Source organism: Fistularia commersonii, chromosome 23 (assembly GCF_037954325.1).
Source record: "Fistularia commersonii isolate RoL2024-O1a breed Wild chromosome 23, RoL_Fcom_v1.0, whole genome shotgun sequence".
NCBI lineage: Eukaryota > Metazoa > Chordata > Actinopteri > Syngnathiformes > Fistulariidae > Fistularia > Fistularia commersonii.
This window is the reverse complement of record NC_141306.1, coordinates 10,076,393-10,090,067: the sequence shown is the minus strand read 5'-3', so window position 1 is coordinate 10,090,067 and position 13,675 is coordinate 10,076,393. Positions and strand designations below refer to the sequence as shown.

The following is a 13,675-nucleotide window of genomic DNA, read 5'->3' as shown; positions in this document are numbered from 1 at the left end:
AGTTTCAGATGTTTTTTCTTTTTTTTTGTTTTTTTTTTTTGTTTTTTTTGTTGTTGTCTCAATCACACCCTCGCTCAGGCTGCTACACCTGTGTGGGGGCGAAGATCATTGAGGGGTCTCACTTTGGTGCATATGCACTACAGGTGCCGCCGGGATACTGTCTGTTCGACTCAGTGTCCGCTCGAGTCGCTTCATGACATTTTTTTTTATTTTTTTTATTATTTTTTTCTAGTTTTAACTTCACCAGGTGGCTGCTCTTCTCGCCAGCAGGATTACATAAAAATCCTGGAGTAGACTCGGGGATGTCACATGTGCCACGGAAAAACCCAGTAGATTTTGGCACATGTATTTTCTACGCGTGCCTTTCTAGTTTTTCCTTCATTCTTTAATTTTTTTTTTCGGGCTACCTGCTTGAACCCAGTGCGACTTCTTTCCGTAGTACATCAACTCAAAAGCCGCCTCATCTACCCTTCAAAACAGTACTTCTCCTTCTTTTTGATAATAATCCCTCATCTACCCATGTTGTCTATATTTCTATAGTCATCTTACATGACAGCTGCGTAATTTGTCCTGTCTTTCAGTATATATATATTTTTTTTATCCACTTCATAATTCATTTTCAGCTTTTGGTTTTAAGATGTGCAATTAATGGCAGAAACTGCAGAGTTTACTGTAAAATACTCTTTAAACCAGTGGTCCCCAAACTACGGCCTGGGGGCAGCCCACCGCCACATTTTGCCCGGCCACTGAACAATGCCAGAGATGCATTATGATTTTTTTTTTTTAATTCTGCCCACGTTATCGTGACTTGTACGTGCATAGAACGTAACATTCTATTCTACCTTTCTCCAGTCTGTGCCTTATCTGAAACCCCTCCCAAAAAAAAAAAAATCCTAGACACGCCCTTGTCAAATAACACGGAATAATGGCAAAAAGATTGGGTAAGAGAAAAATAGATTCAGAATGCAGAGTATTTAACCTGGTAAACGTATTTGACTCGGTAGGTGTTGGTATCACTTCGATTTCATAGCCTGCTTGCTTTCTGGTTTTCACTGTGAATTTGATATGAGAAAGCTGCAAACAGTTGTGTCTACAAGAAAGTTTTTATCTGGAAAAACTTGAAAAGGGTTATTTGATTATTATTTATTTCATAAATAATTTTGGTTATTTCATTCATAATCTTATTCATTTTCAGATTTTTTTTTCACTGTCAAGATCCCAGAAATTTTTGGTTATGTGTGGCTTTCTGGAAAGCAATAAATGTTTACGTTAGACACCTTGGCGATCGTCACACTTTTTGTTACAAATTGGCCCGGCCCTCCTTCAGAGAAGGGAAAAGTTATTTGGCTCTCGCAGGAAAAAGTTTGGGGCCCCCTGCGCTAAACACTTCAGTGTCCCAGTCTCATTTTACTGTGTTAATTAATTTTGAATTAACACAGTAAAGCAATGTTAAACTTTTTACCTCTAAAGCGAAAACAACCATTCATAAATAGTATCAGGTTTAATTTCATGAAAATACTGAGGAATGGAGCAGGTTGGGAAGGACCAGTGAAAATGCATTGTTTCACTAAATTCAAATATTCTGTTAATGGAAGCAAACACTCGAATAACGTGCACACGACCTGCAGCCCGGGAGATGAGAGCCCGATTTTGCCTCTGCACTGATAATAAGGTCTGACACATTTCTGGAATCGACATTACGCTGAGGTCATTTTTGTTTTCATAGTTTCGGGGCCACATTTCATAATCGGATGCTCCGGGTCAGGTTTACAAATTCATTATCACCGGTAGGGAAAACCCCTCTCATCTGCCACGCTGCTAACCCTCTGCTGCCTAGATGCTGCTGTGTCCTGGAATGTGTCCTCGGCCAAGAAACTTACCACTAGTTTTTTTTTGTTTGTTTTGTTTTATTGGTTTGTCTCCTCTGCCATGACATGCTGATTGAGACTTGCAAAAATCCATGTCAAAACATTAGCTGTCTCATATGGCGATAACTTAGAATAACTAAACAGGCTGATGCTTCAGTACCGACGGGGTTCAGGCCTCATTGAGAAATTTGTCTGACTATTGCTCAACGTTTTTCTCCTTTAGATACATTGGAAAATCCGATTCCATCACTATTAGCGTGTGGAACCACAAGAAGATCCACAAGAAGCAAGGGGCGGGCTTCCTGGGCTGCGTTCGCCTTTTATCCAATGCTATCAACCGCCTTAAAGACACCGGCTGTAAGTGTTTCACTCCTACAACCAAACCTTTCTTTGTCCAGCTACACGTTCAACATCATACAATCTGCGCCAAGCAATGCAGGGGTTTGCTTTGGTATTATTGGAAAAGCTACTTCACTGTTAATTACCATTTATAGATAGAATATCCTATATAATAGGACACATGACAAGTCGAGATACATTGCTATCAAGCAAGTTTCCAATCACCACTCTTTTTTTGCTGACATGGCTAACTCTATTAAAATGGTATACAATGTCAAATCGTTTGATGAACATTTTGCACATTTGTTCTAACACCTTCATCGTGGTAGTAATATCCGGAGGCTCCACCCAGAATAATGATGAAATTATATTGTATCGACAGACGACGTAGGTTGTATTGTGCACTGCAGGTCTAACGCTACCCTGAAGCTCCAGCCATTAAAGTGAACCAAAGAGTCCCGTTTTGTCTCCCGCCTCCATAAGAGGCCGGATCTAGGTCCGGGACTGTTAGACCTTTTTTTTCACAAGTGGAAGAGCTAAGAAACATACCTCTACAACTGCATCAGACCTTATGTGGATAAATTAAAACAGAGGCTTTTGTGAAGGAGCCCAGGTGGATGCATTGCCAATCAGTTGTGGCCGCGACAAAAGAAGCTTGGGGTGACGCTTGCGCGACGTCATTTGGTTACCTGCTCTCGGTGCCCGCAGGTTTTTTTGTTGTTTCTTTTTTTTGGGGGGGGGGGGGTACAAGCGGGAAAGAATCCCATTGCTTTTCCTAGAAGCCCCTGACACCGCTGTTTTCCTGGAGCGATATAGGAAACCTGAATCTTGTGCCACAGCTGTGAGTGGTTTGCCTCCGCATTTCCTCTCTCCCTTGGCCTCCTGCTCACCCCTCAGTTTCCTGCACAGACTAGCAGCATGTACACATACACACACAAAAAATGCCATTGTGACCAACCTCCAGCTATATCTGTCTGCTGATCTAGACAACCGGTCATTTCACGCAGACATGCATAATTGTACAGCTATTTCAGTGTAAGTGTAGATTTGTTATGCGCTCTCTGTTGTGGTCACTCTTTTTTTTTCTCCTCTTGTGTGTGTTTGTCATTCTTTTGTTTGGTGTTTTTGTGTGCATTTACCAGCAGTCGCAGTGTTGGCTCCTCCGTTGGGCCTTAAAGAGCAACACTGGCCTCACTCCCATTTGTATATAATTCTAGTTTCTCGGTTGGACTGTAACATTTCTATGTAATTGCAAAGTGTCACCGCTTCTGGCTCTGTTTGTCCAACTACATGTGTATTTTAATACATGTATTTTTCTGAATCCAAATGTGTGAGAGCACTTCTCTGAATACATCAATGTGTGCTTTATGCTTTCTCTGCGGCTGCTGACCTCCGGCCAGCCTTGCAATGGTCTGACCATTGCCTGTTTTGGTCCCTGTTTAGTCTAGACAGACATCCTGAGCTGATCTGCATGACACCCAGACAACAGAGAGCAGATAGTGGCATTTCTCATGTCTGCAGGCAACTTCTTTTTTGTCTGTTTTTTTTTTTTTCCTTTCTGCCTGATCTCTCTCCCTCTCTCTCTCTCTTCCTTTCTCTCCTTTTCTCCCTCTCTCTCTTTCCATCACTCTCAAATTCCACAGACTTTAAGAACTTCAGACAAAGAGTTTCCAGACTTTGGCAGAAGTTCATGTTCATGCTAAGATTGAGTGGAATAGTGAAGGCTTTGTACTGAAATTTGTCAAATGTTTGACCTCTGCATATGAACTGGAGCCCGTTCCGTACCGACGCTCAGTGCGATTTTTAGTGCCTGTGGCTGTTCCATAGCCTCAACCATCTGTTTTCAGGGTACACTCAATGTGCAATCTATAGGCAGAAGCATGTGATACAGACAATAAGCCAGAGAAGTATTGACTGAGTGATGTAAGTGATACTGAACAGTCGGACTTGGCCGGTGGGGAAAAATGCATCCTGGCACATTTTTAGTTTACCTTTATCTGATGAGTCCTCTCTCATCAGGTGAGTCCATATCCGCCATTCTCTCTCCATCTATCTTTTTTATTTTTTCATCCCTGTGTGTCTCTTTCACCTCTTCCACCTCCCCTGCCTTTAGAATTTTGTTTCGCTCTTTCTCCGCAGACCAGAGACTAGACTTGAACAAGCTGAGTCCCAATGACAGCGACACAGTTCGAGGCCAGATAGTGGGTGAGTTCACATCAAAATCGATCAGCGAGGCTACCGAGGAGTAGCGCAAGTAATGTCACTTTAACAAAAACTTGCATGCATTCCTTAGACTTCTCATTTAAAATGAAGACATAGAGGTCCGATTGCTATACCGTCCTACGACACCATTCCTGTTACATAAAAAATGTACAACTTTCATGTAATGTATTACTTCAATTAATGGCTTTCACTGTAATCTGCTGTCTAGTAATCATAGTATGCTAATCTGTCTGCCATGTGTTACTGCAGTGAGCTTGCAGTCTCGGGACCGGATAGGCACAGGAGGCCCTGTGGTTGACTGCAGTCGGCTGTTTGACAATGATCTTCCAGATGGGTACGCTCTTTCAAGGGGGAGTCCGGCATCTCAGCGAGAGCTTTATCAAAGTTGTTGCAAATCCTTAACTATAAACGGCATCTTCAGTTATGGGGGTAAAAATCTATGGAATTTTGTGCACGCATGTTCTGCTGCCAGCTGGGAGGAACGGAGAACCGCATCTGGACGAATCCAATACTTGAACCACATCACGCGAACAACACAGTGGGAGAGGCCCACCAGGTGAGCACACTTTATAACCCAGAGAACCCAGACGCCTTAAATCAAACATGGAAGACCTCATCACTGACCCCAGATCATCGCAACTGAAGAACTGTGTCCAAAGCTTAGAAAAGGTGACTGACCTCTCCAGGATGTGCTGTTTAATGACGTGGAAGAGCCAGAGAAGTTAACCAGCCAAGAAGTGAGGGGGGTTTCTCCGCTCACTCTCTGCGTTTTGTACTTTATTTTCCCTGTCGGCCACCATTCCTCTTCATCATCCTGTCTTGACGTCAGTTTTTACCTCAGGCGAATGAATACCATTGTGTTTAAATGCTGGCTTGAACTGAGCTCAAAGATCCATTCAAACTTTATGGTATTACTTTGAAAAAATCTGTGTTGCTTCAAAATATGGCGCATCTCCACTGAGACCAGACTACTGCGATTGACGATCAACACAGATATTGGCTTTTCTTGCTTTATTTCACATCATTTTTTAAAAATTATTTTATTACAGCTTATTGCCGTAGCACTACTAGTTAGTTTAGTACATAAAATTAAGTACGAGTGCTGCTTGTATTTTCTCATAGATGTTAGGCATTTGCAGAATTCAAATTTTCAGAGGAAGAAAGGGAAGAACCACTGCCCAGTCGAACTATTTTATCCATAAAATTGATGGGGGGGATATCAAGAAAAGTTTGAAACATCCAGATCCCCTCGCTCATTCTCAGTGAAAGATTACTTTGGGTATAGAAGGAATAAAAACACACTATGGCTGTCAGTATTCTAACTACCAAAAGTAACTTATAAGATGTAATACCCAAATAACAAGGGACCGTATCTTAAACTCGGTAAGAGATTTATATAATCTCTGCACATTTCCTCAGTTGCTGTGATAAATCTGCGTCAGCACGACTGTCCCCACTGTCCTTCATTCAGATAACATCCACTGGCATGCACGGAAGCAAAAAGTATGAAGTTTTCACCTCTTTCTTTAATCAAGACCTCTGTTTACCCCATTTAGAGATGGAATGCAAATGTGGAATGATGTACTTTTTAGAACCAAGCTATAAAATTGGAGATTTATCACTAAAGTCATACTTTTATTTTTCATGATTTGCTGTCGTGGCAACATTTCCCCTCTCCTGAGTTTTTCTGTCCCTCTCATCCTCTCACCGCCCCACCACCTTCTTCCCATCTGATTCCCCCCCCCCCCCCCCCCCCCAGACCTGCAACGGAGTACTCGAGCCCTGGCCGGCCTCTCAGCTGCATCGTGGACGAGAACACCCCCATCAGCACGAACGGGGCCACGCCCACGACAGTGTTACCCCCCAGCGACAGCGATCAGCGGGCCCAGGAACGACGTGTCCGCTCCCAGAGGCATCGCAACTACATGAGCAGAACCCACCTACACACACCCCCTGACCTCCCTGAGGGATATGGTTAGTGCAGAAGCCATTGCCACAAAGTGTTTGAATGAAATCAGTTCACCTGCATTTTGGAGATTATCAGAGCTAAAATATGAGCCTCATTTCTCAGTCCCTTTTTAATTATCCTAGCACACACACACACTGCTGTTTATCATGATAGTATTTTGTTACTTCTGAGTAACAGCTGTTCTGTCACACATGATAGATGTGAGTTTTGAAGGGTAAACATCAGAGCTGTGCACACTGATCTTGGCCTAAGTAATGTTGAAAGATCTTTGGGATAAAAGAATAAATCCCCATAATTGGTAAGGGGTCGACTCCAGGTGTGCTCCCGATGTTAGGATAAATTCTATAGCTCTGTTTCCCTTGTCAGACTATTACAGTTGTTCATAAACTGAGCAAAAATTTACAAAGTATTGAGCGGATTTATGATTTAAATGGAAAACGTTTCAAATGCTGACTTTGGCCATTAGTTGTTGGAAGGCAAATTTGACTTCATGGACACTAATGCTGGTGATTAGCTTAAATAACCAAAATACTTAACCATTATGGCTGTCATACAACTCTCGAAATCTCCTCTAATGCCTGTCTTTTAATCCCTCTTCTTGTTTCGTGTACCCTTTGAGGGATTAAAGGATAATCTTATCCTAAATGATCTTGGTACGGTTTGCCTTTTCTGTTAGTACCCCTTTGTTCCTGAAGAGGGAACACTGTAGCACTGTAGCATTTAAGGTCTGTGGCTCATTTATCCCCCCCCCCCGCTCGCTTTGCTTATCATCACTCAATGGCGATGGGTCACTGTAACACAAAGAAGCCTCAGCTGTGCCAAAGTTCTCCTGTAGGCACATCTAGTGACTCTTTGTACTCGTAACCGGGCAGTGGCAGGGGACATTAGGACAAGGATCCAGGCGGCTTTCCGTTCCCCACTGTCGCAGCACAAGGCTGCCCAGTCTTGCCACCTTTCGGAAGAATCTGATTTTTGGCTCCCAAGTATCACGTTAATCCATCACTTACTAATTCTTGTTCACGCTATAGAGAACATCCCAACTTTCTGGTAATTTGCTGCCCTCTATTGATTTTTATTTCTTTTTCTTCTTCTCCCAGAGCACTCCTTTTGTTTTGTGCTTTTACGCTAGAATGATGCAAATAACACTGCACACTAACCACTGTTTTCTAACGTCACAATAGAACCTCTGATTGCTCCGAGTGCACAAAGAAAAATCTTTTGATGCCGCGGAGGCTACAGTCAACGATGAATCTTGTCATCCTTGCAAAGCTGTTTTGTTTCCTCTGCCCGCCTCCCCTCAAAGACTGAGCTCAGTAACCCCGCTTATCTGTGGCCTCATTCAGCTCCGCGCCGCCGATGATACCGCAGCTCAGCACAAGGGGTGTGAAATACTGGCTCCATTTGAGACAATCTTATTGAATTGATCGAGCTGTAAAAGGCGGCTGACATTCCCTCTCCCCCTCCCTTTTTTATTTATTTATTTATTTATTTATTTTATTTTATTTTATTTTTTTTTATGCACACGCTCAAACAATCAGATGCATTCATTGAAAAAGCAAACACACACAGCAGCTGCAATCCTCCACACAGCCCGAGGGAGTTGTGTTTATCCTCACTGTAAAAATGTTCTACAGGATTTTCAGAGGCCCAGAAACACAACATAACCTTACACTCAGTCCCTCAGATAAGGAGGCGCCACATCTCGCAACGCTTTGTCCCTGTCACTCTTTCTATCTCTGTCCGTGACGCTTTTTAAAGGTTTGGCGGTTTCCTCCAAATCCCCCGACGCTCACGCGAGTGCACATAAGCCAAAAGGTGTCACTGCAGGGGTATAAGACACACTGGGGTTGTGCTACATGTGAGAGGTTATGCATGCATTCCCTTTTAAGTGGCCATGGGGGTTTGCCAAAAGGCGGTGTGGAAGGCAGACCGCTCAGCGGAAATATCAGTCAGCCTGTGATGAATGAGCTTGCTACCTGCATTGTCAGACGACCCCGTGTCTCCTCTCCTTTCCTCCCCAAGGTTAGGAACCCCATTCCCTCCAACCCCTGTCTCCACCGGCTCTATCTATCCTCAGCTCGCTTACAGACACATTACATGTCGCGTAATCCGTCTCCGTGGGGCCGAAAATTAAAAATCTTTCATTTTAAAATAAAACCCAAGATTTACACTCCTTGTCAATCTTTTTTCGTGGCAACAGGACTTGAATTTCTTCCTTTGGAAACGTTTCACGTCTCCTCCGAGGGGTTTCTCCAATTTCGAATTCGAACTCTCGGATAAGAGGTGAAACGTCTTCAGGGGAAGAAGAAGTCCAGCTGCCATGAAAAGATTTCGACAAGAATTAACCATGACCTGGACGAATGAGTGCCTCTGTAGACAAGATTTACACCTTTTTTTTATACAGAGGTTCTTGCGGGTTGACCCGGTTTATTCTTGTTTGCACTCTTGTGTAACCAGCATTCGCCGCATCTTGTATCACTTAGCCTCTCCGTCTCCCTACAGAACAGAGGACGACGCAGCAAGGCCAAGTGTACTTCCTGCACACTCAGACAGGTGTCAGCACCTGGCATGACCCCAGAGTACCCAGGTATGTCCGCCGCTGAATCTGCGAGCTCACTACGACAATATGCATTGTTCTGAAACGAGTGTTGAACTTGTTTTTAACTTTTTAGAATGAGGGTTGGACTGATAACACACCATGCAAAGCACAAGATGCATATTTCAGTGGGAACACTGTCGACTGAAATCTGAAGTAATGGTTTTCTAACTCACTAAAAGGACTTTATATACTTTGCATGGCTGTAGTTGACTGAGAACCTCTAAGGTAATTATGGGTTTAACATAATGCAGGATGACTCCTTAAGTGCCTTATTCTTGGACGATTGGCCAACAGTAACATGGGGCTTTTGGGAGGTTTGTCAGACAGACGTAGGTGGTATTAACAAAGTCCAGCAGAACAGGATGTGCATTTGCAAAATAGGTTGTAGCGTCCTCCAGAAATAGTCGAGAAAGCATTGCTGATGTTGAGATACCTGGACACCAATCTTTTCCGAACCATCAGCCAAAACCTCATCTCCATCTTGCGGCTCTGTTTTGCGAGCTTACATCAAATGGGCCAGTGGAGACGGGATGAGGATAACAGGTCCGCCATATTTTGTACTGATGCGTTGTTTTCCAAGCAGCTCTGCTGAAAAAGTTTGCAAGGCAGCAGAAAAAATGAAGTTTGACGGAAACATAAATTTAAGTATTCAGGCATCCCTGCTCGTGTTCCAGTGTATTAAAGCTTATTTTGTGAACGTGCGTGTGCCTTACCTTCTCCCGCATTAAGCCAACTGTGTTTTCTTTAAATCATCACATACTAATGGTTTATTGTGGGATGTTTTCTTTGTGATGTCTCAGAGATCTGAGTAATGTGAACTGTGAAGAGCTGGGCCCTTTACCCCCTGGATGGGAAATACGGAACACTGCCACCGGGAGGGTCTATTTTGTCGACCACAACAATCGAACCACACAGTTCACAGACCCTCGGCTCTCCGCTAACCTGCATTTAGTTCTAAAGTGAGTCACACAATTACTGATTGAAAACACTCCACAGTGAGTCCAATATACTACACACACACACACACACATCACATGACTTACAGGCAAAGCACAGACTGTCTGTAAATTATTTATTTCCTGTCCTCATGTTTCTTTGTTTTACGTTTGCAGTCCAAGCACCAATGGATCTCGGGGAGCCATCGAAAGTCAGAATGTCAGGTAAGGTTCCGGGCTCCCGTCCAGTTGTCCCTTAGACATTCTCAGACACACATACCTTGCCTCCCCCCGTTCGTCAGTGTTGGTCACTGGGATCTCATGCAAAGGTGTGTTCAGCACCTGTCAACAGTCAGAACTCAGGGGAGCCCATCTGCTGTGCAGACTTTTATGCACTAATAGACACACACACACACACACACACACACACAGACTTCCACAACATTAAACACACTCTTTCCACATAGTTATTCAAATTCCTCAGCCCCGTAGAGATTTTGATCATACATACTGTATGTTATGGCGCACAGTCTGCCACAAACACGGAAACCACGGCTGCGATGGCAAGGCCAGGAGAACCTCTCGGGTCCAGGAAATGGTGCATGAATTTGATGTCCGAGCCATTTCATTAATGGGGCATGTGTTTATCTGGTAGGTTTATGTGTCTGGTTCATGGCTCTGTGCTTTGGTACGTCTGGATGCACGTGTGTCGGTCTCCTCTCAAGTGCAGCTGCTCAAACACACCACTGTGATTACCACAGAATGTGTTGTGGCGAGATTAGGTTTCTTTTATCCCTTTCAGACCCATCCAAGACCATGTATGGGACTTTATATTAATTCTTTTTTTTTTTTTCTTTTCCCAGTTTGTCCGGGTCCTCCAGTCTATTTCGAATGTAGACTTTTAGTCATTAGCATGACTATGCACAACTATGTTATAATCTTGCCATTAGATTGTCTGTTGGATGTGTAAAAGCCTGAGTGAAAACATTATTTTAAACTACATGTTATCTCCCAAAAGCTGTGATTAGTATTATAAGGAATTTGGTGTTTCGAGAAAACACGGCTTTTTTGAAATTACCCCAAATCTCATCATCGTCTCCCAACAGTAATGAAACTATCAGCCTTTTACACAGTTTCTGTCCTGACTTGGCATTTTGAAGATTTCGCGCTAGTCTGTTGCTGATCAATCAACTCTGAGTCAGGTTGGGGACTTGACAAATGTTTACCACACATGCAACATCCTGCAAATGTGTTTGAGAATCATATCATTCAGTTTTCTGTTGTCATATTTTTTTATTTTCTTAAATTATTGGCTAAGCATTTATAACACATACTCCATGATGCAGTTCCCTGTTCATGTAGCTGATTCATATCCAAATACATTGTATCCAGTAGGTAAACACACTTTCTAGTCAAAAAAAAATCTTCTTCTCTCACAAGACTTGTGATATGTTGCAAAATCTTTGCAGAATTTAAACAACACAAGTCTGAAGCTAATGTTTTCCCACAACACATGGCAGATTTCCGTCCATCGCCATGAATTAGGAGAGACAAGGAAAATACTGGGGGAACAAACATTAGAGAGAGTGCCAGAGACAGCAGGAATGCTTGATATATGGGTGAAAGTGCAGGAAGAGATGCTCTGTGTCTCCTCTGTCTCCCCCTCCCACCCTCTGAGTTGTCTACGATGTTTGGGTGCTGTCAGGAGAGTGCCCTTCCTGCTTCCTTTCCCTCCCTCGGAGTCTAGTCTGCAGGAAATAAAGGGGCTCGAGGAGGTTTTGAGTGTCCTATGAGACCCTGTGGCGTTGTGGGAACACAGGAAGTGATTGAAAAAACAAAACCTGACTCTACTTGGCAGAGACAAGAAACAAAATGGGTTGTCATTGAGACTGCAGAAAATGAATGTAGGATAAATACCTATAAATGTTGTTGCAGGCACAAAGACCACATCCTGACTTCTATTGACCCTTCCTCTGCCAAATTGCAGCCCTCTAGCTGCTCTAGCATGAAAGCTAGCTGTAGCATCTGTCCATCTTCCAGTGCCTAAAATGTTTACATGAGAAGCCATTGTTTTATTTATATCAGTTTATAGTAAATAGTCTGTTAAGCCCACCTACTTGGGATGGCACTTAAGTGATAGGATGTTTACCCTCTGAAGACTTCCTAGGTTGTACACACGGGAAAGCCTGCGACCCCCACCGACATTCAAGAGGGCATTGTGCAAATAGTCCTGACTGCAGCCCCAGTTGAGGGTCTTTTGATCCTCTGTCTCCCTGTCTGATGCACACTGAGTCTTCTTCCTCAATGCAGCATTTTGGTCATCAAAACCTTTATGCATAATGTGTCTGCAGGCTTGGAATGGTGATTCTACATTACCTCAAATGTACAAAAGTAATGGAGCATGGATTAGCATAGTCTCATTCTTGGTGCAGAATTTCTCTTTTGCATTGCCGGGTGGAGATGTGAAGGTGCGTGTGTGTGCACACACATACACACACACACACACAGACACAGACATCTCACCTCCAACCACCCCATCTCCACAGCCATGTACTCGTCTCTGCTGGCCGAGGCAGCTGTTTGACTCGATGTGCTTCCCAGATGACCTCAGCGTGTTTACGCCTAGTTCTTTGCAGTCAGCGGAGAACAGACAGGACAATCACTGTCAGGAAGCCCCTCCGCTGAGATTTGTGGCTTTTGTTTTGTTTTTGAAAGAGCTCTTGTTTACGTCTTTCTCATTAGTAAACTTGTTTGTGATGTTCTGGAGTTTGTCTTACATCGAAGAAATACCGCTTTTGCTATTAATGTTCCAAATCTTTTCTTCTGGACTTTTTCCTTTCCTGCCGTCCTATGCCTTGTTTAACTCATTCTCTGTTTTTTGTTTTTCTTCCTCCCCGTCAGTCGCCAAAACCAGTTGAAGGATCAGGTCCAGCAGGCTCTGATGTCCCCAGGTCAGCTCCCAGAAGAGGCCGAGTGCCTTACCGTGCCCAAGTACAAAAGAGACCTTGTCCAGAAGCTGAAGATCCTCCGACAGGAGCTATCGCAGCAGCAGCCTCAGGCCGGTCACTGCCGGATAGAGGTGTCCCGTGAGGAGATCTTTGAGGTATGCATAGAGCTTGTGCTAACTGATATGAACGGGTGAAACAAAGCTGAAAAAAAAATGTACAGAAAGTGTTTTACTTCATGGGGCTGCTGTGACTCAGTTGGTTGAGTGGGGCGTCCCTCCCATCGGAAGGTTAGGGGTTCAATTCCCGACTCCTCCCTTCTACATATTGGGCGAGTCACCAAACCCCAAGTTGCAACAGATGGCCCGGTTAGCACCTTATGTGGCAGCTCTGCTGCCATCGGTGTATGGGTGAATGTCATCTAGTGTACGGCACATTGAAACCATTTCTGGCAGTTGAAATTCTTCTCAGTTTCCAAAGAATCCCAGAGTACTTGATTTGCCCCATTAATAGTTGTTACCAAACTGTTTGTAATTCTTTATTTATTACCTATTGTACGTAGGCTTTTACTCCCTTAAACATCTGATAATGCCCCTTTTTCACTTGGTTATGTATGATTGTGCAAATCTAAAGCAGACCTCCTCTTTTAGATGAGGATTTTTTTTTTTCCCAAGTAAATTTTCTCCCGCCGCCTGACTCTGCAAGACGCAGGGCCTTTATCGGCACAGCAACACCTGCAACGGACCACATGGCGCTCATAAAATATACACTGGAATGTGCTGGAAACGCTATGTCTG

General features: G+C 43.6%; 1 protein-coding gene across 1 annotated transcript in view; it reads left to right on the top strand.

Moving 5' to 3' along the window:
* smurf2 (SMAD specific E3 ubiquitin protein ligase 2) overlaps window positions 1–13,675 on the top strand; it is a 51,628-nt gene that overhangs the window by 28,767 nt on the left and 9,186 nt on the right. The window contains exons 4-12 of the mRNA XM_086170929.1: window positions 2,092–2,225; window positions 4,347–4,412; window positions 4,680–4,764; window positions 4,903–4,986; window positions 6,190–6,404; window positions 8,902–8,986; window positions 9,799–9,957; window positions 10,111–10,158; window positions 12,835–13,036. Coding sequence (XP_086027055.1) covers window positions 2,092–2,225; window positions 4,347–4,412; window positions 4,680–4,764; window positions 4,903–4,986; window positions 6,190–6,404; window positions 8,902–8,986; window positions 9,799–9,957; window positions 10,111–10,158; window positions 12,835–13,036 — 1,078 coding nt within the window. The remainder of the gene's footprint in view (window positions 1–2,091; window positions 2,226–4,346; window positions 4,413–4,679; window positions 4,765–4,902; window positions 4,987–6,189; window positions 6,405–8,901; window positions 8,987–9,798; window positions 9,958–10,110; window positions 10,159–12,834; window positions 13,037–13,675) is intronic.